Below are 25,552 nucleotides of genomic sequence, written 5' to 3'. Positions count from 1 at the left end.
GCAAAACTCATTTTTCTTCAGTGTTATTTACCTCCCCCTTTCCTCTCTATATTTTTCGTACGGCTAGTAGAGAGTCAAGTTAACTATTAGAAACATAACTTTATTGATAAATTTACAATGACATGGAATTAAACATTTAAGCTGTTACACTACTTGAGGGACTATATTGTTGACAGATGCGTTCAAATTCTGTCTCTTTCTGTTTCAAGTCTTTGATATAAGAATGTTCTGGATGGGCGTCTTTGAGCTGGGACAAGTAACGATTTCCAATCTGTAAACAGATTTTACAAAAATACATTTTCTTTCCCTTACAAAAACTCAAACCTCTGGTCCTTTTTCCAAGTGTCTTTGTAAAGCAATCATGTTAATTAAAACTTCAGGATTGTTGGAATCCTTGTCTAAGGCTTCCTGTAAAGCCACATCAGCTTCTTCATATTTTCCTTGGCCTATAAAAGTGACTGCTTGTCCATTCAACAAAAGTGGTGTGGAGCCATATTTGTCCACCAATTCCTGGTAGATGTAGTAAGCATCTTGCAACTTATCACCCCCCTAAAAATTTGATTATTAAAATCTGCAAAATTTAAGATTAAATTGCCCACCATTGCTGTATGGATCCAAGCTTGAGCCAACTGAGTTAAAGTGGCATCATCATCTTTCTCCTGCATTTCTTTCAACTTCTTCAGAGCCAAATCAACACGATCCAATGATAGTAATATGTCCACAATCATTGCCATGGCCTCTAAACTTTCAGATGAATGTAAATATCTGTAAGCTCCATCCACATTGCCTTCCTGCAAAAATATGGTGGCAGCCACCAGTACCAGAGTCTCATTACGGGCTGTGGTGTCAATTTTTACATTCAACTGGTCTGAAATTGTAGTGTTATTCCCAGTGAGCCCCAGACTTTACTAAAATGTACCTAATACTGCTGCACGGTTTGACTTTGAATGTAAATATTCTGCCAGAAACTTTAATGGCTGAATCTCAGCAGGTGAAGCACCATGGATCTCATCCAGTACCACCAAGTATTTATTTTGTGCGATGTAACTTCTGTATGTGAAAATGTCGCGCTGAACCGCAATTTCGGGGCTCGACGGCTGAAAATTGAAAAGGCTTTAGGACACCTACAATACTTCTAAAAACAGGTACTTACTTTACGTATTTTTGCCGCCTCGTTAATGCACTGCTGGTAATTACCTATGTAAAAGTAGTTTTTGACTTCGAATAGCTCGTCTATATCTTGCTGTGGGGCCATGTTAACGTGATTTATGTTGCTTTTTTAAATGTTTATATTAAAACAGCAAAACTTATGAAACGTAAACAGTAAACACGTGTCACTGTCATTGTCAAATGTCAAATGTTATTTGAGCGATGTTGTACTGTTGTAGGTTGTAGTGTAGTTGTAGAAGAATACAAGGGCAACAAAAGGGGATGGTAGAGATCGAAACACTCAGGTCACAAGTAAGTAAGCCTCGTTTATTATAAAAATAAAGTAAGTAAGGTATAAACCGGCGGACGATATCTGGGGGTAATAAGGTATATTACCCGCAGATGAGATGGGCCAATACTGCCGTAATTGCCGTCGTGTGCATGAATGTAGGGGGAGGGCGAGTCTAGTTCAGCCCCGTAAAGGGTGACACGCAAGGTGCTCTTGTACGGAGCGGTCACTTTAAGTTGCGAGAGAACCCTTCTCTTTTCAGAGACATGAATAAATACTTTTTTTTCGAAATCGGTCCGTTTATTACTGCAACAAACAATACACTAGGTTCACATCTGATCGTGGAAGATGTGGCAACATAGGGCACAGTCTCAACTGACAGTCGGCGGCTAAACATTCTAAACAACATTTTGAGGTTAGGAATTTTAAAAAATTTAAAAACAGCAAAAATTACAAACAGAAGAAATAAAAACTTAATTTAGGGTTGTTGTTTAAGTTTATTAATTAGTGTTGCAACACTTGGTGGTAAACAAACCAATCAAACTTTGGCTTGGGAACAACCACATTCAATTTTAATTATCTGGAAAGAGCACTGGAGCACTGGAGGTGCATTCAAACGAGTCGTCATTAACAGCCCAATCCATAAAATTTGCAAGAAACGAAAGGCAGGCAATGTGTGTCCAATCCTGGAGACTATTAGGAAGTTCTTGCAGTTTGGTGATGATGTAGCAGTGTTTTAACTTACAACAGAATTGTTGCTGTTTTAAGAACTTGCTTTTGTGATTTAAATTGCTTATTTATTTTCTTTTGTAAATTTACTCAGCAGCATTAAATACATTTCAATTTTGTTTTGTTGTGTGATTTATTTAACATGTTTTTTCAATTTCAGTTCAATCTATTGTACCAAAGAGCAGGTAGGTACATTATCTAATTTTATGAAGAAAACTAGACTTTTGATAAAAAATAAACTCTTAAAGATTTTATTTGTATATTTTATAATGAATACAATTAAAATAGTAATTATGTAAAATACTGTATTTAACAGTAGCACCATTTGTTTCTAGCCTTATAGGTAGTCAGAGAAGTATAGGCAAAATGTAGGTATAAGGGCTAATTCTGTAAAATGATTGGCATTTGATGAAATGTACCTATTAAGTAACATAGTTAGGTATGTATATCTTTCTAATGTTACCTGAAATATGTTTTTTCAACACTCTACATATGGATTTTGACAACACCATTATAACCATTGCTTCAAACACCTTTTGTTCAGTCAGAGTCTTTTACAGCAGCCGTTGATAATGGGACCCTTTCAAAGCATGATAAGCAAACTCCAGAAAGGTACCTACCTGAAACATAAGCTATTTAGTATTAGCAGCTCATTAAAAGGTACCTCTCCCCCAAGGGGCCTTCCTTTTTATAATATTAGGTAAATCACCTTGTCAGCTTCTGCTAAATATACCGTCTTAACTCTATATCCATGTTTCTTTGATTGAGAACCAACCACTGGCTTGAATAAACTTGGTTCTTGGGACTAAGTAAATAGGTACCTATATGGGCTGTTTCATTGTGACAGTGTTATTAGAAAAGGCATCCTTTTCTGTTTTCCTTCAGAATGTTTCACTGCGCCCCTTGATAGTTGTAAAGTGTAGGTGGGTGGCATTTTCAAAACTCTCTTCCCGAAACATACACACACACACATTATCTATCTAGTATCGCAGTAGTTACATCGAAATACTTTACGTTAAAATATTGCAAAATTTACATCAAAAATAAAACATTTCGCTTTGTTTACTATTAATTTGCCAACAATGGCGGCCGATGACGTCAAAATTCTATCGCGCTCGGAACGCATGTAATAGACAAGAAAGGCAAATGATGACGTAACCGCGACGGGAAAAAAATGGACCATACGTCTAAATATCATAGAAAACAAAAAATATACCCACATGAGTTGATTGATAACACCGTTTGGCCAATCTCGAACTAAGTGACAGCTACTGTCATTTTGACAGCCGGAATGGATTCCCCGTCCCCAAATTAGTCGAAAATGAGTACCATCAACCCTAGTGAAATCGGACTGGTTTTGACGTTATTAGCTGTCAAAGTGACAGATTAACAATAATGCATCTCAAGCGTTTTTTATCAAAACAAAACGAGTGAAGGGTGGTTTTTGACTAATTTTGGGGCGCCCAATCTATTGGTGAAATCACTTTTTTGATATCTCCACAAATCGCCAGTGTCTCGAATTGAGTGACAGTTACTGTCATTTTGACAGCCGGAATGGATTCCCCGTCCCCAAATTAGTCGAAAATGAGTACCATCAAGCCTGGTGAAATCGGACTGGTTTTGACGTTATTAGCTGTCAAAGTGACCGGAACAAAACGTGTGTGAAGTTTGTTCTCCTTGCGCCAAAATACAAAATTAAAAATAAGCGAGCGTCTTGGAAAACGGAGGCGTGGCCAGAATGCGATGATGGACGGAAGGACACGATGGTTGCCTGGCGCGCGCGCTGACAGTACGAACCACGAGTAGAGCCAGCGAACGACAATTTGCGACGTTGCCAAGTCTCATCATATCACCCATGTTTTGAAGCAGTCTATGTTATGTTTTGAAATGTGATTAATAAAAATAAGTAGTTTTCACCAATATCATCGAATGAATCTAATATAGAAGTGTGTTGTGTGTGTGTACACTATACTGCAGCTATAAAAGGAATATGTTGATTTAAAATGGTAGGAGCGGGTATGGCAACGCCGCGGTACGAATAGTAATTACTAATTTCTTGTTTACGTTTTGTGGTGTATAGGCAGGTGGATTGGGAAAGATGCCACAGAGAAAAAAATGGTGTTTGAGTGACTTATCATTTTCTGTAAATTTTAGATTTCCGCAAAACCCTCCTGGAGCAAAATAAAAAATTGCCAAAATTGCACTTTTTGCAAAAATGAAATTTTTTCAATTTTTTAATGATTGTAACTTTTTTATTTGATCTCTTATAGATTTCGCTAAAACGTCATTAGAAAGAGGATAAAAAATACTACAAATTGAGCCAAAACTGGACTCTCTAGCTCTTCAGGTTACCGTGTTATTGAATTTCAAAAAGTAGTAAAAAAAGACCCCTAATACCCCCCCATTCTTTCAATTTTTTTGAAAAATGAAAAATTGTAAAGTGCATTTTTTGTACTTATTTCACCTAATTTAAGGTTGTTTGGTATAAATATGCTCTTTGCTGTGCATTGGAACCCTCCTGGAGCAAAATAAAAAATTCCCAAAATTGCACTTTTTGCAAAAATGAATTTTTTTCAATTTTTGAATGATTGTAACTTTCGTTCGATTTCGCTAGAACGCCATTAGAAAGAGAATAAAAAATACTACAAAATGAGCCAAAACTGGACTCTCTAGCTCTTCAGGTTACCGAGATATTGAATTTCAAAAAGTAGTAAAAAAAGACCCCTAATACTTTTAATTTTTGTGCTTAATTCACCTAATTTAAGGTTCTTTTGTATAATTATCAATAATCAAGCTTTAATCATTAATGACTCACATGTAAAACACACTTGGAGTGAAAAAATGACAGTTTTAAACACATTTTTGGAATCCTCACTAAATTTCCTATCCAATGAACACTAGAAAATTTGGTACAGTCTGTGAGAAAAGTGGTATCAAAGTTTGAACTGCCAAAAACACAGTTTGTAGAGACATTCAGGTACAAAATTTCCTATTCAATAACATAAAAAAACACTAGAAAATTTTGTACAGTCAGGGCGAAAAGCGGTATCAAGGTTTGAACTGTCAGGAACACAGTTTGAAAGGATAGTCAGCGAGAAAATCCAATTTATCACCGCTACACGCAAAATGCCGTGTATGGTTCATTTTTTTTTTCCGTGGCGCTTACGTCATCAAGTGCTCCGTCGGCCATATTGTCACGTTTAGGGGTGCGTAGTAAGGGATGAATACAAGCAGGCATTTTGAGTTTGAGACTGTCAGCGCGGCTAAACTTTCTCTTGTTTTTTTTTTAATACATGAAACAATTATTTTTGCAACTAACATCTGGTTTTTCATGACTGATCGTATTTTTAAAATTGACCTATTAAGAAAATTAAAGACAAATTCCATTCATGGAAAATTAAATTTATTTACAATTTAAATTTCACATATGTTACATGTAGGATGGCTGCTGTTCATTCTAGAAAGTGTCCATTTCTCCAACGACATTTTTCTCGTAGAACTCATTCCAAAATAAATAATCGTCCATTTTGGGGTAATTTTGGGTCATCACCAAATCAGCGCCAATATCCAGATATTTGAAATCGTTTGGAGTTATTGGTTCCCAGGTAACGTTTTCCAAAATTTCCTCATCTACGCCAGCAGGAGTGGGATTTCTGAATAAAATTGGCGCTAATAAAAAAGTTTGTGATCGATAGATAAATCATACAAACGTACAGATACTTGGCAAAATTAGTCCACAAGGACATTATGCGATAATGAACCTTTTGGTCCGACTCCGGGAAATAAGACATGTCGGTGTTGTCAGGAATTTCATTACTTAACCATTTACTGAAAAAGTACTGTACTTCTTCTGCATGTGATACGTTTCCGCAACCTATATGCCATATTAAAGAAAGTCAAATTTTCTCGTATATGTACCTACTTACTGCCAATCTAATTTACATACCTAGAACTCGGTAGGTGTATCCCATAAGACCACTGTAGGAAAATTGATAAAAATAGGCAGTGCTGTACTGGGAAATTAACTCTGCCTGTTTAATGTGTGCTTTGTCAAAGTCGTGAATGCTGTGGTACTGAAGTTAAAAGTAACACTTTTGGTATACAGCATGAGTCAAAATTAGCATGGTATACTAACTTTAATTCCGTAAGTCAAATTGAATCCTTCTCCTTTTGTAAAGTGTTCCCAAATTTCCAGACCCAATTCCTGTTTTTTACCAATATCCGTAACATGTAAGTCGAATGGGACTAGAATACTTGGGTCTTGGTCATAAGCATTCCATAAAACTGTTAGATCTAATTTTAAAATCCGATGCTAATTAAACAAATAAATCTTTTGGCTTAAATATACTTTACCTCCATTAGCTAGCAATCCCAAAGATTCTTCGTTTGTCATACCTGCCAGTACAGGAACTTGATTAAAGTTTCCGTCTCTGAGCAGACCATACTGAAAGTCAGTTAGAACGGCATCTTCACTTTCAACTTCAATAACTGGTCCATAGAAGAAACCTTTGGAGATTTGATAATCTGCTGCGGATTCCTAATGTACCAAAAAGGCGGTAATAAGCAATTTAGTTCTAACTTTAAATGACAATGTACTCACTGCTGTGCTGCTGTACAGTGCGGAAGCATTATCAATCGAAGCTGCAGGTACACTTTGCAAGAATTGCAAAAGTTCGATAGAGTCTCTGCTCGTGAAAGTTGGATCAATTAGTTGTGCGGTTCTGTAAGTGATTTCAGTTTGATTTCTTTGGTAAGCCCAAGGAGAAATGGCGGCTCCACTTTCCAAAATTGCTCCTCGGAATAATCCTGCAAGTTTAATTAGCATCAAAAGAGTTTGCTAAATGGTGAATGATTAGTGGCACCTTTAGCATGTGGATTCAATAGTTGATACGACACTGAGGCTGAACCAGCACTTTGTCCGAAAATGGTGACTTTCTCTGGGTCACCCCCAAAATATGCGATGTTTCTCTGCACCCATCTTAACGCTTCAGCTTGATCTTTTAGCCCCAAGTTGCCTGGGATGAGTCCGTCACCACTGGACAAGAAACCTAATAATAAACCATTTGAAAGGCTATATCTACACCATATAATTTTTACACCTCACCAAAAGGTCCCAGTCGATAGTTAATAGCGATAAAAACCACATTGGCATCCATGAAAAATTTCGGTCCTACTCCTCCTTCTGGTTGGTAGGCAGCTCCAGAAATAAAACCTCCACCATGGATCCAGACCATAACAGTCAAGTCGGATTGCAATGAAGAGTCAGTCAAATCCTACGTCCGATATTTCTAATAGCAAAAATAAACCAGAAATGGGTTAAACTTACAGCCGGGGTATACACATTGGCAAAAAGGCAGTCCTCGTTTTCTTTGTAACTGTCTTGGTTGACTTGGTAACAGATATTCTTCTCTGAAGTGGCATCGTAAATTCCTTCCCACGGTTGCAGTGATTGTGGAGGCTAAAAGGATATTTTTCAGTTTTATTTTTAAGATTGTAATTCCAGAACAACAGTAATCATTACCTTGAATCGTAGTTCACCTACAGGTGGTTCCGCATATCTGACAGCCAAAAACTCGTAGTACTTAGTACCTGTTCTTGTCGTGTCTTCAATGCCCTCGATTTGTCCATCTGGTAGAGTAATCACTAAGGCTGCAGTCAACTGCATCAAAATATAACAATTTTAGTAATATCACCATGGGTAATAAACTTGCAATAAACCTGTGTAACAGCCAAAAGTCCAAAAATCAACATTTTGGTTTTTGGTAACATGATTTGCAGCATATTACCAAACAGGTATACTATAATAAAATGATTTTATTCCATGTAGATTAGGTACTTCAGTAGATTAGGTGTGGATGGGTCCACTTTAGATAGGGTTGATCAAAACCAAGGTTTTTATAAAATGTATGGTGTGTTTTTATAAATGCTTATTATTTGGACGGAGTGTTAAAATATCAACAACTGAGTATTTACTGAAACAAGAAGCATAAGTAAAACTATTAAATGAAATAATTAGTACTTCAAGTACTCTGTTACGTAACCATTATTTAAAATGTTGAAGAGTTCAATTATCCAATATAGGAATTTGAATTTTTAAAATTGATATCTATAGACAAACACTTGGGTGTTATCACAAATCTAATGAGATTTTTGTTTACTACTTTAAGTACTCAACTTTATTTATCCAGACTTGTGTTATGTGAATTTTTCGAGTATATGGTTGGGGCGCAAAAAGAAAGCATGTCAGTCGTTTTCTCTTTAACAATTTTTGCCCTGGTTAGTAATAAATTTGGTCCTAACGTTTTAAAACTGAGATTTTTATTCAGGTTTCCCAAATCTTGGGAGACGTTATTGTTGAACTTCCAAATGGCAAAATCCAAGGAGTCACCGAACAAACCAGAACTGGACAAATCTACAATTCATTCTACGGAGTTAGATATGGAAAAAACCCCACAAATGAGTTGAGACTTCAAGTAAGAACATATAATTTAGTTAATTCCTTATTATTGTTAAACGGTACGTTTTCAGCCGTCCCAACCTGTCGAACCTTGGGAAGGTACTTTCGATGCAACGGTCGAGAAAGGAATGTGCTACCAAGTGACTAGCGACTATGACATGGAAACTGAAGATTGTCTTTTGTTAAATCTGTATACCCCAGTGGCTGTATGTTGAATTTACTTTTTGTAAAGTTTAATCTAGTTTGGTTCTTATAGGATCTAGAGAACAATGCTTCTGCAGGCCTTCCCGTTATGGTTTTCATCCACGGTGGAGGATTCGTTGAAGGTACTGGTATTTTGGAGTGGGGAGTAGGTCCCCACTTCTTTATGGAGTACGGCGTTATTATGGTTGCCATCAACTATCGTGTTGGACCTTTTGGTGAATTTTTAACATTCATTTTCTCTCCCATACGACTTACCACAATGTTGTAATGATAGGTTACATGTCAACTGGCGACGATGCGATTCCAGGAAATCTCGGAAGCAAGGACCAAATTCTGGCATTGAAATGGGTTCAGGAAAATGTCAGATATTTTGGAGGCGATCCAGACAAAGTCACACTGTTTGGTCAAAGTGCCGGTGCCGCGTCGATCGCTTATTTGTTGTTAAGCCCTCTAGCAGAAGGTAAAATATTGATTCAAATGTTTAATCTGCATCTTTATTCAATTTTTTTAGGTCTTTTCAGAGGAGCAATTCTAGAAAGTGGAGCTGCGTTAGACCCATGGGCGTATCAGCGCGACCAAGTCGAAATCACTTATCAAACTGCAGCTTTAATAGACTCTAGATTCGAAACTAACCGAAACAGTACCGAATTGCTCAGTTTTCTGCAAAGTGTTTCTGCAAAAGATTTAGACGACGCATCTTATACCATTAGCAACCAACTTGTAATATAGCTTAGATAGTATTCATTCCCAAACTTAAACTATATTTGCATATTTCAAGGAAATTCCTGGTAATATTCAGCTGTCACAAGGTTTCTACTACACTCCGGTAGTGGAACACGAACACGAAAATGCTTTTCTTACCAATTTACAATATGGCGCTTACGAAACTGGAAACTTTATTAAGGTTCCTGTATTAATTGGAGTAAACGCCGAAGAAAGCATGTTTATGCTGTCCCGTTAGTTGGATTATTTCGTGATTAAATTGATATTAAAACTAATAAGTGAATCACACTCACAGGTAGTCTGGACACTGAGTTGAAGACTTATGATGAGAATACTAGACTTATGGTGCCTTTCGATATGCATGTGGAGGATGAAACTCTTTTGCTGGAAATTGGAGATAAAATCAAAGAATTCTACTCTCCTAACTCAGACTTGGCTGATAATTTACTAGCTGGAGTTCAGGTAAACTCAGTGAAAAGTGTGCCTAAAAGTTTAAAAAAAATTAACTTGTTTTAGTATCATTCCAATCAAGATTTCGACAAGGGCATTATCAAACAAGCTGCCCTAAAATCCCAGCATACTGACGTTTATTTCTACTATTTCACTTACAGAGGAGTAATGGGAAACAATAAATACTCACTAGATGGTACACGTCAAAAGTTATAATCCAGTTCGCTTTTTATAATACATGTGTGCATTTTAGGGTCTGGAGGCGTTCAGCATGGTGAAGAAACCAACTACATCTTCAACAAATGGCTGAGCAACTATTATCCCGACAATACTGATTTTAGCAAATTTTCAGAGTCGGACATTCTAGTTCACTACAGATTCATGTCATTGTTTACCAATTTTGCAAAAGAACTGTAAAGAACCCATCAAGATTATAATTAGCGTTTTCTATAAAAATATATTTTGCAGAAACCCAACTCCAGTCCAGGAAGAAATTTTACAGAACGTCATTTGGCCTAAGGTGCAACCTGATAATTTTCAATATCTGGAAATTGGCGAAGATTTGAGTATACACGAGGGTACTACACCCAAGAGTGAAATGTACATTTTTTGGAATCAGTTGTATGAAACTTATGCTCAAAAGCCATACGACACATTCTAAAAAGTTTGGTAAGCATGTATTTACTTTTACAATAAATACTGTTGAAATTAAAAAAATAAATAAATAAAAACGGTGTAAGTTCGTTAACGTATACCTATATTTCAATAGAATATAATCACGTGAAGTCGTAAGGAATAAATCGTCTTAACACTCTAAAAGATAAATAACTCTAAAACTATCGATATACAAAAACTTATTGCAGAATGGCAAGTTTTAGGAAAACAGCGTTGAGCTATGGACTCGATTCATAACAATGGCTCATTGCTTTGCAAGTACCTACAAAAGATTAATTTTTTTTTGGAAACGCTTCTGAATATTTCAATTCGTTTGTTATTAGGAATCACTATCAAAAATTCTATACTGTCAGTTTACAAATCATGTAATAGAACTTTTCATGGTCAATTGTGTACCAGTTTGTGTTTTTCTATTGGAAACTAAACATTCACATTCGATTTGAGTTCCACAAACTGGAACGGCACGTGTAGGGTGTGGTTTTTGTGTTCCACAATCAAGTGGCCTCGTCTTTGCGAGGCGCCAACCACGAGAACGGTTTCGCCCTTGTAGAAGGTGGGACCATCTCCTGAAGCATCCTCTGGGTATGTCATTTTCATAACTCGGGTTTGTGGGTAACCTAAAGAGCAATAAGAACAAAAAAAAGGTACAAAATCGGAATAAATAGCTATCAATCAATTATTTGAGAATGTATGATGAAGATGGATGTACGAGATACGATACCTAATTTAGTGTTGCCAGTCACCGTGTATGATCTGCTAGGCGGTACTGGAGGCGGACGTTCCAAATCCAATCCAAACAGGTTGCAAGTCTGTTGAATGATTTTAGAATCGCATTTATCAGACATTTCGGGGGGCGGAGTACCCGCTATGGGTTGGGGACGTGGTCTGCCCGCCGGGGGACCACCTGTTCTGGGCGGGGCCACTTTGGTAGTAGGTTTGATTTCCGGTGGTTTGTCTCTTCTTAAAGCGGTCCATCGAATTCTAATGTTTTTATAAAGTTCCAAACTATTTAAAGCCATGCTTCCATCTTTTATTTTATCATAATCACGTAGTCTTACCGACATCTCCATCCTCTCCATGTGGACTGTATTAAAGTAGCAGCTTTAAATTGCGTTTCATTGCGAAGCTTTTCCAAAAGCTGTCTGATTCCTTCGCTTAAGAAAATGTGACGTTTTCCTAAAGCCCAACTGGTCGACACAGCACTAATTTCCTGTAATTACCAGAAATTTAATAAACATACAGAGCAGATCAAAACAAGTTTAAACCTCTCGTTTGGCTAAAAGATCAGTGGCATACTGCAAAATAGTTTTACAGTCTTCCACTATTTTGTCTTCGGCACGAGTGAGTTCCGAAAAAGGTGCCAGTAAACGATAACGTGAATTAAACGCTTTATACCTCATCCTGTGTGGAAAACCTTAAAATGTTGCGCTGGTCAGTTAGTAACAACATTAAACTAGTAAGGCATAAAGTACCTCCAGCCATCAAGTTGACAGTTTCCAGGACTTGAAGAGATCGAATCTGTCTTACAACAATACCTCTATCGAAAGTATTGGCAGCTTCCTGATTATTGCTGCAAATACATCTTACAAAGTGAGGTCTGGCATGCACTAAAGTACGCAGCAGATTGTCCAGTCTGGTGTGGAAATCTTGTGTAAGGGTGGACACAGGCTCATCCCCATTCAACAGATCCGTATGAGATGTTGGCGAAATTCTAAACGTTTACAATTCAAATGTGGAAAAAATTGAAAGACTTAACTTACCGAAAGCTAACGCCCCTAGGCACGTTCTCAACCGAGTACAAAGCTTTGAGTTCACTACCAAACAAATGCGTTGCAAACCCAAAATTGCAAGTTTGCTTGTAGAAAACTGCCACCAGATCATCAGGCACCACGTCTTTGTTCGTATCGAGAAAATCGCTAGCATCGTACACAACTCTGCCCGCAAAGTGCTGAATTCCAAACAATCGAGGATCGATCGACTTTTGATCAAACAGTCTTTTATTGTTTTTATGTTGTACCTGTTACACACCCATAAAAAATTAATTTGCAACAAATACGTACTAAAAGCTTATACTTTGATCTTGGCAACATAAGATTCCGCAGTTCCCCTTATAGAACATTCTACATCCAACATACTCAGTAATCCTGTTCTTAAGGAGGAAATAAGGTCTATACAGGGTACATTGTCTACATAATCAACCTCAACTTCGCAACAAACTCCTTCGTCCCTATATAAACATGAATTTTTGAAGATGATCATTTTAATCAACAAATTGTATATACCTGCAAGATTCAATGCTAGATTTAAAAATGTGAGTGTTGTAAAAATGTTGCATCGTTTCCGCGCACAAATTAATGCACAAATGTTCCAATTGCGAAGGTTTGGGGTCTTCAAAGCCGAACATATCCAAAATACCAATAAACCCATCGGTGGTCGCGTGCCGAACTGCATTATTCAAAGCTACCATGGATTTATTTCCAGCTGAATTACTGCTTGTGCCCACAGTAGAAGCATGTTGACTAGTAATCTACAAGAATTAGAGTCTAAAAATCAGTTAATGAGTGGATAGGATAATTCAGTTACTTCAGCTTGATTATGAACTGATTCGTTGGAATCTGAACTTAAAGTTCCTAAAGTCGATCCCAATCTCTTCAAGCTGTTTGCTCTTCGAACTATCGTGGCCACAGTTCGACAGTACAACGCCTTGGCTAGACAATCCCTGGTCATGTTAGACATGTTGGCATCGCAGACCTGTGATTATTCATATAAAATCAAAGTAATTTATATTCCATTTAATACTAACCGACTTGACCAGTTGTCCTCTGGCGTTATGAGTACGGGAAGTCAAACCTCTGAAAAGAGCTGCCCCAGATACTCCTAAAAGAGCGGCCACTGCGTTCAGTTCAGTTTCTCCCCTAACATCCACTTCTATACCTGTTTTGGATGTATAATTTGACTTAATTTCTAATTAGGTAGTTAATATAGTACTTCACCTTTTCCATCAGAAAACTGGACGTTTCCTAGTAAAAGTACAGCAGCGAGCACTCTGACCACATCCAAAAATGGAATGCCAAGCACACCAAGGCAAGTTTTCCAGTTTTGAAATCTGTAACAAATAAGTTTCCAAATTTGCAAAAGACAAAAAAAATATTCTTTCACCTGGAGGCATCTTCTACTACGTCCTGCCTGACATCGCCGTGTTGTAAATATTTTAAGGTGGAAGGTTTATGGCCGTCCAAATTCAATTTGGATCGTTCTTCGGCCGAAAGTCCGGCTAACATCTGGTAGAAAATGTGGTAATTTTTTTCACCAGGTAAAGGTCGTATTACTCTGGTCTGGTCTAGGAAGTAACAATGAATTTTAGTGCGATACAATGCACCATCAGTCACTTGAACTTCAATAAATTGTCCCTGCAACGTTTGATTAAGACACTGCATTTTGTAATGCTGTTGACTTACTATTCTACTAGATTCCGAATTGGTTATAGTTTTCGCAGATCCTAGAGATCTTAATACTGTAAAGGCGGCTGCCAAGTGTTTAAAAGCATCAGTTTCGGGGCCCCCTCCTGCAACTGCAAATAGTTGTCTCAAAAGAAGCATGGAAGTGTGGCTTTTCCCCGATCCACTAGTGCCTGTAATTTGGTTGGATTTTAGAACTTTGCAAACATTTTTAGAACAAATCGAATTACCTGATAGTATAATAGCTTGTGGATATCCAGTCTCAGATTGTTGTTTAACGGCCTCCTGGACCACTTTCTTCAATTGCTGACTTAAAACTAGACTTCTTGTACTGTTAAGAGTGAGGGGATTACCAACGTCTCGGTAAGGGTTTACGCACAGGATAATCGGACCAACGTTAGTCTGATTAAGGTTTACATTAGAAAACTTGTGGAATGTTAAACGGTGAAATTAAAATAGTTGCTTATAGTCGAAAGGACATTCATAAAACAAGTGCTCCACGTAATTTAAATTGTTACAGACCATAAAAATGCTCGTATAAAGTCTGCATTTTCTATTAAGTGCCTTTACAAACATTTTAATTTCTTACTTGTTTCGATACGGCGAGATCAATGAAGTAGATTGCTTAACTGTGTATCTGTGACTGATCTATTCATTATCCAATTATGTGTAACTAACTCACGTGGTATTTATATTGAATATAAAACAGTTTAGAATAGCAGTAAAAAAAAAACTTACGTAAAACTGATTGGCTGCAAACCTGGCTTGAAGACATTTCATAACAGCATCTTCAGTTAGGGGACCAGGTAGGTGAATAAGATCTTCAATGGTGGCTGAAGTAGTATTTTGAAATGGTTGAATGATGGAAGAAGAAACTGATTTTTGGCTGGATGCCTGAAAACAATCGAGTTGAAATATGAAGCAGTAAATTGATTTAAAGTAAATTGTGAAGAAATTACCAAAGTGGCAGCTTGAGAACTATACTGGCTTCCTCTGGGGGGAATGTGGGGTTGTCTACCATTGGTGCTGGCCGGCTTTGACGTGTTTTGATTAGTCGCGTTGGAGTTACCCCCGTTGACGGGCTCTCCATTGGGTCCGTTTACGTGCAGCCTATTCCGTAGTGTTACGAGTTCGGTGCTCAAACTGCGCAAACGTTGCTTAAGATGCACCGCTTCGGTTGGAGATGACGCATCGGAAATTTCTTTAAATAATATTTAATACATACAATATAATATAAGTATGCCAGAAATCAACGACAAGAACAAACCAGATATAATAATTTTAAGCATTTACTGGCGTACATACAAGAGACATCTGGTGCCTTTAAAATTTGGATACACACACATCATGACTTGTGCAGTCAGGTCGTGTACGACGCGCACACTTTGGCCCGTGGCCAAAGAATGTTATCTTTATTGAAGAACTTGCTTGAAAATATGCTGTGCTGCAGCCACGTAACGGTTAAAACCAGAAAAAAAATCACGATTTTCAATATTATGTATGGTATATTTATACATCAACTTCTAAAAACAGTATAGAGCCCTCTGACTGCTCCAATTTTATAAGTGAAATGAATTGCTGAAGATGCCTCTAGAATGTCCGAACGGCTTTGGTCAATTTACATTCTTTCCTGTAAAATTCTCGGAAATTTCAGTCGCAGGTAACCCGATGGGTTGTTTGATTTCTGCATCCATGTCTTGAAGATTGAGCAGAGATTATAGCAAGAATGTGTACACATTTCGGCTTGGTTTTTGACTTTTTGTATATGTAGATTGTAGTTATAAATATGTGGTCTCTATTACTTATTGAATGAATTAAAAAAATACAATCATACATTTATTTAGATGTAAAGCATATAAACAACCGCTTCATGTTAAACAAATTTTGAAACTGTATTAGTGCAGAAAACAAGTTATAACAGAAATAAGTCAGTTGTGCCCATGACCGTATAGTCACATCATAAAACAGTTAATACTATTAATACAATATAGAGAGAAAATACTTAATAATAACCTAGTTACTGATAATGATACTGCAAAACGGCAAAATTAAAGATTAAATCTGCAAGTTCCAATTTAGATTGGTCGCGTATTAAGAGATGACAAGGCCCAGCCCAGTCACGATAGGAAATGGTACTCTTTGGACACTGTACCAGTACCATGGTATTAAGTACCAACACAAAATTACCGTTAGAAGACCTGGAGCACTGAAGAGAAGACACGGCTTACCAACACCTGTGACTTTGGGTGTATCAGTCAGTTGAATGGTGTTGACAAGCCTAGATTCGAAAAAATTACATGACAATTGAATACTGTGATTGATTCAAAAACTTAAATAATCACATTAAATTATTAAGGCATAAAACCAGCTCATTAGCACTCTTGTCCCTACTATTTCATAATGCAGGTGCATAGAAGAAATAAAGTAGATTTGTGGAATTGTTGGGATGTACAAGGTATGAATTAGACGTAATTAAATTGCACAGGACATTCTCGAAATGGATCAGACCATCAGAGTTACGACGAAATGAATAATTCCTGTTTTAATAGACTTTGCAGTTACGTTTCGAGTTTTCGCGCTAAAAACTAGCCTCAAAAACCAGCGAAACAACAAAAAAGTTAAGAGGCGGCAAATTGCATTTTAACATATACTTAAAGGCGCGTTTAACGTCTAAATAATCCGATTAGCGATTCAGTTACGCAAACCCCGATTAATTGCTTTATCTGCTAATAGGCGTAATGAGAAATTAGTAGTGATATCATGCAAATGACGACAGTTAACCAGATGGTTAATAATTTTTGACTTGTGAATAATTATTAAAGAAACCAATTTACTTACATTTAGGAATTTTTTATAATAGTCACTAGGAATTACTGTAAATAGTTTTTGATAATTGTAGCTGGTTCTAACTGTTCAAAAGAGCAAAGCTCAGAGGTTTACCTACGCTAATTGTTTTTACATTCAAAATAAGATACAATATGCGAGTTTGATTTATGACTATCGTAGACTCGGTACCCATTGTGCAAGAGATCAAGAGCGGTACCCGTTCGTATTTTTTTGTTTTGGGATCGCGGCCTACGCCGTTGGTCGCGTTATGGTTATTCAGGTTAAGTCGATCTAAGAACCGCCTTTATTCTTACCTAAAAGTAGTCGAATGCAACTCGACGACATTTTCGGTTTTAATTAATAACAAACGAGTGATATTGTTGCTTTACACTCGATTTGCATACGTGCAAGACTTGCCATTTTATTAGCAGGAATAACACAAAGCTGACAACAGCCTAGTAGCCACTTTATAGTCTTCCGACAATGCTATTTTGATTGGCTTTCCTCTGCAGATAACACGTTATACCTACTACGTTTACAACGTGGTCGGAATTAGATATTTACGTTTCAAGTGTACCTCAAACTAATAAGTTTATCATTATGGTAAATTGATATAGTTTAAATTTCCTACTTGGGTATATCATTCAGGATACAGGGTAAACGTACTGAAAGTCTAGGATATTTCTTATACTGTAATGTCATAATTAATCACGTTAATAAGCACTTGAGGTGATTCTGCCTACTAAACTTAAGTCAAAAATTATTGATCAATTTGAAATGGCCACCCGGTGGTTTGGCTATAAAATTTAAATTCGCATTATTTGTCGTATAAGAACAAACGAGTTTCTCTTTTCAAGTTCAGCAATTTTTCTTTAATCACAGTCGGACCACACCAGGCGGCTCATTAATGAAAAAGCTGGTCATGTCAGGTTGTTAACTTCTCCCGTTCATTTTTTTTTAATTAAATTTAATTTTAGGGTAAATATGAATGGAAACAAAGCAGGCATGATGAATAATTTGACGCGTATGGAAGAGGCTAATAATTCCTGAAACGGCATTCCGTTTGGGCAAAAAGCGGTTGAGACAAATTGAACGAGCGATCAAACGATCTAAAAACATTAAGTGACGGTAGTGAATTCATGTTTTAAAATACAGCAACAACCACCTGGGCCGTATAAAGTGTGAAACCCATATAAACGAGAACCATTTGATGGTATTTTATGCGGTCGCCATCTTAATTGACGTACTTCCTATATAAGTTAGTGTTATAATAAAGCTAATTCTGCATATGTACTGCACAATAGCTGGACCTGGCAACTTTCACAAACCACGTTCATGTCGATGTAAAAATTCGCCAACGTATCGGGTAATGTAAGTTTAGTTTGAAAAATAATAGGCGGTTCCCACGGACTGAAAATTAACGGCAACATTTATACATAGATTATTCCACTATTATCTCGATTATTTTACATCGAATAGAATAATAAGCTCTAAGTGAAAACAATGTAAATATAAAATCGGATATTGAGCAAGTTGTTTGTGCTGCTAAGTGATTTTACCGACCTTTGCTTGGGGCTTTGATCTCGTTTCCATTTACGAGAGAGTTGTAAAAGGGATATGATGCAAGCAGACCCGCTTGTGAATGAAAAAAAATTGAATTCAAGATCAATAATAGTAATTAGGAATTAAAAAAATATATTGAATTCAGGTATTCAAGCTTGTTGGTTTCTTTCTTATACATACATATTATTTAAGTTAATTGCAAATAATTAGGGAATTACATAAAACTAAGTATTAATAATATCGATTTTAGTAATTGCAAAAAGTTTGTGGTCTAACTGACTGTTGAAATTTCTTAAATATTAACGGAACATTAGCCAGCAAACAACCCTGTTTTAAAGTGAATGAAATTTAAAAGGCAAATTGAACACCCTGTATTTGTCAAGTACTAGTTAAGTGTACCTGGCAGTATTCCTCATTGCCATATCAACCCAATAATCGTCATAGGGCCTTCCCATATAAATGTATGTGAACAGCTTTCTTTTTAAGATACAGAGTGTCCAAGTTTTAATTGCAGATACTCAACAACAACAGTTTTTCAGATGTGTGTATTCTAAAAGATAATTTTCACAAAAAACAATTTGCCATTATATCAAAATTGTATAAATCTAACAGAAGAATAAGTTTCTGCTTGTATAAAACCCCAATTATTATTTCCAAAGTGTTGTCTAACGTTGAAAAATGATATAAAATTATTAATAAAATAAATTTCGAGAAAGCTCAAAAAGTAGTCAACCTGTTCTGGAACAGAAAGAGAGAGAAAATGGTGAAAGAAGTGGAGGGGGAGATAAAATGTTGTTATTTAGGAGCAGAGCAGTTTTTTTTTATTCGAGTGACATCATCCTGCATATCAGATTTTAGATTTTTGGAGACTACTGCATGCTGTTTCTCAGATATTAAAAAAATTGGAGCTTAAACAGTTACGCCCTCCACCACTGTCGCGCCAGCCTACATTCCGGATCTATACCTTGCAGCTTCTTCTCGGTCTCCCAAAACTTCTGCAGCTCAGTAAAGTATTTGTCCAAAATGAAGACTTTGCTCAATCCTAAAGTGGCCATGCCTAGTGGTTACTGGCAGAGGCGTTCAGTATCCATTCCTCTGTTGCACTTTTGCTCATTTTTTACTCGATTTTCGTACGATAAACATCGAAATAACACTCGATCGGCCGTTATTCGAAATGACGATGCTTCGTTCTTCGTCTCCGCGGTTTGTACCTTAAGGAGCACTGCCTTTTCTTCGGACCGGTTGACTCTCTTGACCGCCTTCTACCTGTAAAGCTTGCTTCGTTGCCGCGTTGCCAAGTTTTCAAAACAACACCATCATCATCATCTCCTAAACTTTTTACTTACTAAACTGTAATCACCTTTAACAACATTTTACCAACCGCGTTACAAGTTTTCATTTTTTTAACCGGAAAAAAACCATCAACCAAAATTTAACTTAAACTAGTAAGATTCTCTCGGGCATCTCAACACATAACAAAGAGAAGGTCATGTGTAAATCAAACAGGTACACTCGAGAAAACACTGGCGTAACCAAAAAGTGCCTTCATATGGGCCCATTCAAAATGCGTCTCGTTTTTAAGTAGCGAGAAAGTGTTTTAAAAACATTTTTCTCAGAATGTCATTCAGTTTTAAGTTTATTTGTAATCATGCTGATTAGAGAATGCAGTTTGGTGTATCTTGTCACTTTTTGCCTATGTAATTCTTATAAAACTATCTAGACTAGGTTTTAGTGAGCACTTGATGTATGATTAGGTTTTTAAACGTATTTTTACAGTAACACATACAATTTGATTAATGATGGATTTAAAGAAAACTTCTCCTTCTTAGGTCATTTGTTGAATATGAGTTTTATTATTGTAACTGTTTTCTTGATGCAAGTATAAAATTTTCGATTTTCACCCCTTTCACTTTTGTTTGTGGCGACAACTGCAAAAGCCTTAAAACGACAGGTCCTAGTTACAGCCTTCGAGATAAACGTTGCCGCGGCAATCGCAACGAACTTTCATTAAGGGAAATAAGCGTAAAGATCTATATGGCTTTAAGACTACACCTCGAATTACCTTCCTAACCGTAAGTTAGAAAATAATGAACCGTAGATCGGTAAGAACCACAATCGAGTTTGCGGTTTGGAGCTTTTACGCCGCGTTGCCGGAGTTTTATTTTTCGATTGTGATTTTGCACGATTTCGACATTTTCAGCTAAACAGACTGCAAGTTTCATTGCTGATCAGTAATTGCTCGGTAAATGTGAGGCAAGTAATTAACAAAAAAGTGATTGAATAGGTTACTGAGCTAATTGACTGTTGGACTCTCCTAAACTAAAAATAGAAATTTTGTCTTTTAATTTCAAATATTACCCCTTTGAGAATTTTCATAAGTTGAACAAATTGTATTTGTAATATTTGTATGGCATCAATAAATTATAAATTTGTTCAAAATAATAATTATTTATATTTTTGTTTAAAGTCTCAATCTAGAAAATACACTTGTTTAAAGTTTAAGTACCAATAACAGGATTTTAACTTATTTGAAGAAACAGCACAAAATTTAATGGCACCTTGGTGAAGGCGCTAACTCAATTGGTATACTGTGGTCTATCGTCACTAAATCATTGTTTTTATTAATTTTATTTGTGGTAACAAACTGACAGATATCCATAAGAAATTAATGCTAAGAAAAGAGAATCATTGCAATTCAATGGTGTCGACAAAGATAAAGTACGTCGCAGGGCTAGTGGCAGTGACGTAATAATTGTAATTCCTTTTCTAATACATGTGAACTGATCCAGAAGGAAATTTGAGGTGGTTTTTAAATTTGTGAATGTTTGGAACTAAGTAATCTAAGACAGTTGTGAATTTCCATATGACGTCACAGTTAATGTCGTCACTGCCACTTCTCCTGGGACAGAGCGTAGAGAAAATTTTATAACTGATTTTAACAATAAAACTGGTACTACGTCACGTATGGCATTCACTCATATAGTGGTTCTGTTATTTTGAAAGTACAGTAGCCACTACTTCAAAAACAATTGCCCATATTAGGAATTATTTTGATTTTGGTGAATAAAACGAGATTTAGATCTTTGAGATAGTGCTCTTAAAACTCGACCATAGAAAATCCGACAAGACCGACCACTGAATGATGGATTTACTTTGTGTTAGAACCAGAGACACCTGAATGAGAAATCAGTGTGGCGACATCAAAAGATAACGTTGGATTTGCTTAATTGGCAGTTTATCAGAAATATCAATTTAGTTTATTTTTGTTACTTCCGTTGTAAAGTAATTAATTTCTTGGATGGACAAACTTAGTTATATTTTCCGTCATAACAACAGTCTTTGTTAACCAAAAATAAATCACGAGTGGGTACAGCAATTGATACATTATTGCCATTCAGAATGTAAAAGGGCGGCGCACAGACAGGCATTATTTTTCAACGGACGTTTATCCTTAACCGGACTAAAACTGGTACCTATACAGCCTCAATTGCACACGTTATATTCAAATATCACGAATTCTTCAGCTTTGGTATGTGACGGTGCAGTGTAGCGAAATAAAGCTCGCATGTCAGCTGCTTAAATCTATCAATCAAGCCTTGAAGAATATCCTTGCTGGAAATAAGTTTACTCCTTTTTGAAACTAGCTGCCCATCCACGGATAAATGGTACACGAGTTTGAATTTATTTACTTTTCAATTTGAATTTGAAAACTTACCATTTTCCTTTACTGTGTTTTTTTGTAATGCCGCTATATAAGCGTTCAAATTTCTACGAAGAATCTCTTTCTCTCTGTATCTAAAAAAATGAAAATATTACAAACGGGTTGGTATTTTCTAAAAAACACTTACTTGCAAAAAAAGTCCGGTTTGATACGGTAGGACTCGAGAAAATGATCGTAAGCTTCTAATAGCTGCAAATTGGACAATATCCATGCTTTTTTGGTCATCACATCATGTTCGTAAGTCTCATCTGGCTGGATCATAGTAAGAATACATGGTAGAAATCACTGAATTGGGTTGATCAAGTTCCTAAAAATAAAATTTGTTAAAATCATATGCAAAAAAATACATTTTTGTTTGAGTAGCAACAAATCTGGTGGGCAGGTAGTCTTCATTTTCATTAATGAAATGGAATCGATTTAAGCCAGTTTCCCACAACAACATCAAAATTGTGGGAGTCGGCCTTTTCATTGCAGCACACGTGGTCTTTAGCGATGATTACGGACAAGATGGGCCGTAGATAATTGGACGAAGAGCACGACGTTCAAAGTGAAGGTGAAATATTTGCCGTGCTCAAGGGATGTGTTTACGTATAATTATACTGAGAGTAATGCACGATGCTAAGTCCAGATTAAGTTCCTCCAGTGTTAGTTATGAAGTTAAGGTTGGTGTTTAGTTTATTGATTTATGGTGCCGAAAGTGGAAATCAAATTTTGATTGCCCATAACTATACCGTGTAGCAAAATTCTGGGTGGTTATTACAAGAGACTGCCTTGCTGGTGCAATAACAAAAACTGTTAAAAAGATAGCAATTTGATGCGCAAAATGGTTATATACCGTTATGAAGGTTTCGAATTTTTATTATAGTGCAGGATTTTAGTACATTACCAAGCTTGAAATGCCGGAATTCAACTGATGACCGTAACGTTTGAAGATTTTTGCCATCACACGTTGACATTCATTATTATGATGAAGATGAAGACGGGAACATCAGTGGCGCCTGTTTGCAAATTTAACGTTACACAGATAATACAATTACACTGTATTTTGCGAAATTCTGGTGGATGATCTTGCAGTAGTAATTACTTTTAAAAAAGCGCATTATTACATAAAGTAACATTATAAATTCTACACTCATTCAATTATTGGAACTACCATGTAAAATCCTTTCAACATTTTTCCAACTACGTTCTTGGCTTTCTCAAACACAAAGACCAACTCCTCACGTTCTATATTTTTATTTATGTTTGAATATATCTCGCCTCGCACGACAACATTCATCTCTTCTATCTTAGCGTCAACATACAGGTATATTACGCTGATTTATAATCTCCCGTTCTTTTTATTACTAAATTTATGCATTGACCTAACGGGACATTTTTTTCAAACCTTCAAAATTCGTTCCAGTGTTTGTAAATACCCAAAAACACGATTAATATGAAAGACATAAGTATGTCTTTGAAGTGCTGAAAATTTGGATTCTTTGTGGTGCACACTGGCCTATGTGTTTCCTCAAGTATCCGAGACCTTAAAGGTGAATTGAATCGACCTGTCAGTAAAAAAGCAGTCGATAATATGTCTCCTGTTCTCGTATAAGGAGAAGGAACCAAGTTAGTTGCTTCGTCATTGACTAATGACAATGTAATCTAAGTACATCAAGAATTGAATGGAATAAGTTACGTTTGTGGTATGCTTTTTGCTGGTTAAGTAATTGAAGAAAATTGTATTAGGAAAAATCTTAAAGACATTACAATTGTTATATGAACTTGAAGAGAATCAGAAGAGGCCTATTCGGAAAAAAATTGCCAAAATTGCACTTTTTGCAAAAATAGAATTTTTTCAATTTTTGAATGACTGTAACTTTTTAAAAACTTTGTTAAAATTTAAGGTCCTTTGGTATAAATATGCCCTTTGCTGTGCATTGCAACCCTCCTGGAGCAAAATGAATGCCTATTGTTATAATAACTGAAAATTTGTCGATACCTTATTTTTTGTTAAATATCCACTATTGGTATAAATCGTTTGGTTTTGCCATCAAAGTCGAAACATCAAAAAATTCATTACAGAAGCAGAGTTTTTTAAGTGCAACATAGTCTATTTTTTGTTACAGAAATAGAATAAAACAGTAAGTACAACGTGATATACATTTAAAATAAAACTGATACAAAACTTGTATTTTTTACTCATAATCATTTAACCCTGTTGATTTCAAAACTTACCTTTTCTACACTAATCCACACTAATAGTTACAATAAAATAAAAAGACAACAATAAGAACTGATACCAATAGCACGAACTAATTTTAAAGCTGGTAACGGTACAAACGAACAAAAACCGACACTGCGACTTATCACAATATAATTAACAATTTAATGTGCACACGCATCCAATTCATCATTCGAGTTTTAGATCCCACACAAAAAAACAAGGTCCGCTTGTTTGAAAATCTTCGAAAGCCGCGCGTCTTCTTCTTGCTCTAAGCGCGACGCAAAGATTCAAAATACCTTTAAAAACACTTACTTCTTCATCGAGGCTCTTAGTTACGGTATTGCCAAATTTATCCGGATATCTCCCGCCTAACAGTAGAAAAATTTGTCTATGCCATCGCTGGCACATAAAAATTATATCGTTTTTAAATTTATGGTTTAACTGTAAAAAAGAGCAAAATTAAATAATTAAAAAAATTATAAAACTAAAATGTATATCAGTCTTTAATTAAACTAACTTTTATCTTAATTGCAATTAGTTAGTTTGTGTATAAATATCTAACTGAATTACGATCCATTAAAAGACCATAAAATAACCAGAGACTCTGAAATAATTAAAAAAAAGTAAGAAAAAAGCTAATTATAGTTCCACGTCCATGTATTGAAAAGTCTTTGACACAGTAAATTGTTTTCGATTTCTCTCTCTCTGTTTTACTACTTTTGACAGCTTCTTTCCTTGTCTGCCCGCTGCATAATAAGATGAAAACAAACTGGTTACAACATAACCTCAAATCAGTGATGCCAACCTGTAGGGAATTTCCCTATTCGTAGGGAATATTGCTTATAAATTAGGTGTGTAGGGAAAAAGGGGCAGAAAATACAAAGTTACACGTATGTAGGGAAATTTGAAGTGATTACTAAAAAAAGTTTAAAAATCCAATAAAAAATTTAAAAAAAACTGTCTCGGCGGCACTTACCATACCAGTTATGACCTTAAGCGCTTAAGCCTTAAGTTCCAACCTTAAAAATACATATAAGAAAATAATTTTGAAATTTCCATACCTGTACAAGTATACAAATAAGACTTAATTTGTTTGGATTTT

The 25,552-nt window shown here is 36.1% G+C and overlaps 4 protein-coding genes and 1 long non-coding RNA gene across 8 annotated transcripts; 1 reads left to right on the top strand and 4 right to left on the bottom strand.

Moving 5' to 3' along the window:
- Positions 1 to 79: 79 nt before the first annotated feature.
- Positions 80 to 1,345, bottom strand: epsilonCOP (coatomer subunit epsilon). Its single transcript, XM_081987143.1, has 5 exons — positions 1,154 to 1,345; positions 920 to 1,097; positions 600 to 868; positions 325 to 549; positions 80 to 271 (listed from the first exon to the last, which is right to left on the bottom strand). Exons 1-5 carry the CDS (start codon positions 1,253 to 1,255, stop codon positions 137 to 139), a joined length of 909 nt encoding a protein of 302 aa, XP_081843269.1. The 5' UTR covers positions 1,256 to 1,345; the 3' UTR covers positions 80 to 136.
- A 1,071-nt stretch (positions 1,346 to 2,416) lies between these two features.
- On the bottom strand, positions 2,417 to 3,353 carry LOC145734061 (uncharacterized). Its single transcript, XR_014179333.1, has 3 exons — positions 2,877 to 3,353; positions 2,631 to 2,787; positions 2,417 to 2,554 (listed from the first exon to the last, which is right to left on the bottom strand). It is a non-coding gene; the product is annotated as an uncharacterized LOC145734061 (long non-coding RNA).
- A 2,195-nt stretch (positions 3,354 to 5,548) lies between these two features.
- On the bottom strand, positions 5,549 to 8,110 carry LOC145733334 (esterase E4-like). Its single transcript, XM_081986093.1, has 11 exons — positions 7,886 to 8,110; positions 7,689 to 7,826; positions 7,494 to 7,625; positions 7,272 to 7,440; positions 7,030 to 7,215; positions 6,768 to 6,973; positions 6,521 to 6,704; positions 6,303 to 6,460; positions 6,114 to 6,240; positions 5,882 to 6,041; positions 5,549 to 5,820 (listed from the first exon to the last, which is right to left on the bottom strand). The coding sequence occupies exons 1-11, from the start codon at positions 7,946 to 7,948 to the stop codon at positions 5,625 to 5,627; spliced, it is 1,719 nt and encodes a 572-aa protein (XP_081842219.1). The 5' UTR covers positions 7,949 to 8,110; the 3' UTR covers positions 5,549 to 5,624.
- Positions 8,111 to 8,295: 185 nt separating this feature from the next.
- LOC145733333 (venom carboxylesterase-6-like) lies at positions 8,296 to 10,753 on the top strand. Its single transcript, XM_081986092.1, has 11 exons — positions 8,296 to 8,443; positions 8,494 to 8,640; positions 8,696 to 8,830; positions 8,881 to 9,043; positions 9,103 to 9,288; positions 9,340 to 9,548; positions 9,607 to 9,784; positions 9,847 to 10,013; positions 10,068 to 10,197; positions 10,255 to 10,414; positions 10,470 to 10,753. Exons 1-11 carry the CDS (start codon positions 8,309 to 8,311, stop codon positions 10,660 to 10,662), a joined length of 1,803 nt encoding a protein of 600 aa, XP_081842218.1. The 5' UTR covers positions 8,296 to 8,308; the 3' UTR covers positions 10,663 to 10,753.
- On the bottom strand, positions 10,741 to 24,601 carry dachs (unconventional myosin-IXb-like dachs). Of its 4 annotated transcripts, none has more exons than XM_081986088.1 (19): positions 24,462 to 24,601; positions 22,372 to 22,551; positions 22,239 to 22,318; positions 15,094 to 15,335; positions 14,873 to 15,028; positions 14,365 to 14,536; positions 14,135 to 14,307; positions 13,836 to 14,086; positions 13,670 to 13,782; positions 13,480 to 13,610; positions 13,260 to 13,427; positions 12,959 to 13,203; positions 12,750 to 12,903; positions 12,437 to 12,693; positions 12,149 to 12,387; positions 11,942 to 12,090; positions 11,735 to 11,886; positions 11,398 to 11,681; positions 10,741 to 11,293 (listed from the first exon to the last, which is right to left on the bottom strand). In XM_081986088.1, exons 2-19 carry the CDS (start codon positions 22,503 to 22,505, stop codon positions 11,097 to 11,099), a joined length of 3,297 nt encoding a protein of 1,098 aa, XP_081842214.1. In that variant the 5' UTR covers positions 22,506 to 22,551; positions 24,462 to 24,601; the 3' UTR covers positions 10,741 to 11,096. The 4 variants fall into 4 exon arrangements, with proteins under 4 accessions (XP_081842214.1, XP_081842215.1, XP_081842217.1 ...); XM_081986089.1 differs by having other exon boundaries at positions 11,398 to 11,657; XM_081986091.1 differs by lacking the exons at positions 22,239 to 22,318; positions 22,372 to 22,551; positions 24,462 to 24,601 and adding an exon at positions 19,488 to 19,923 and having other exon boundaries at positions 11,398 to 11,657.
- Positions 24,602 to 25,552: the final 951 nt, after the last annotated feature.

The sequence above is a fragment of the Ips typographus genome, linkage group LG9 (genome assembly GCF_016097725.1).
Source record: "Ips typographus isolate SLU linkage group LG9, UJ_Ityp_2.0, whole genome shotgun sequence".
NCBI classification, from domain to species: Eukaryota; Metazoa; Arthropoda; class Insecta; order Coleoptera; family Curculionidae; genus Ips; species Ips typographus.
Note: the sequence above shows the minus strand (reverse complement) of the source record. Positions and strands in the feature narration are given on the sequence as shown.

Coding starts and splice junctions, on each gene's coding strand:
- epsilonCOP (XM_081987143.1), bottom strand. CDS start 1,255: ATGGCCCCACAGCAAGATATAGACGAGCTATTCGAAGTCAAAAACTAC. Junction 1,098..1,153: donor AGGCGGCAAAAATACGTAAA/GTAAGTACCTGT, acceptor TTCAATTTTCAG/CCGTCGAGCCCCGAAATTGC. Junction 272..324: donor ACTTGGAAAAAGGACCAGAG/GTTTGAGTTTTT, acceptor ATCTGTTTACAG/ATTGGAAATCGTTACTTGTC.
- LOC145733334 (XM_081986093.1), bottom strand. CDS start 7,948: ATGCTGCAAATCATGTTACCAAAAACCAAAATGTTGATTTTTGGACTT. Junction 6,974..7,029: donor ATTGAATCCACATGCTAAAG/GTGCCACTAATC, acceptor TTAAACTTGCAG/GATTATTCCGAGGAGCAATT. Junction 6,042..6,113: donor ATACACCTACCGAGTTCTAG/GTATGTAAATTA, acceptor TATGGCATATAG/GTTGCGGAAACGTATCACAT.
- LOC145733333 (XM_081986092.1), top strand. CDS start 8,309: ATGAGATTTTTGTTTACTACTTTAAGTACTCAACTTTATTTATCCAGA. Junction 9,549..9,606: donor ATACCATTAGCAACCAACTT/GTAATATAGCTT, acceptor GCATATTTCAAG/GAAATTCCTGGTAATATTCA. Junction 10,198..10,254: donor CAATAAATACTCACTAGATG/GTACACGTCAAA, acceptor TGTGCATTTTAG/GGTCTGGAGGCGTTCAGCAT.
- dachs (XM_081986088.1), bottom strand. CDS start 22,505: ATGATCCAGCCAGATGAGACTTACGAACATGATGTGATGACCAAAAAA. Junction 14,087..14,134: donor ATTCGGAATCTAGTAGAATA/GTAAGTCAACAG, acceptor CAAACGTTGCAG/GGACAATTTATTGAAGTTCA. Junction 12,388..12,436: donor CCTAGGGGCGTTAGCTTTCG/GTAAGTTAAGTC, acceptor GTAAACGTTTAG/AATTTCGCCAACATCTCATA.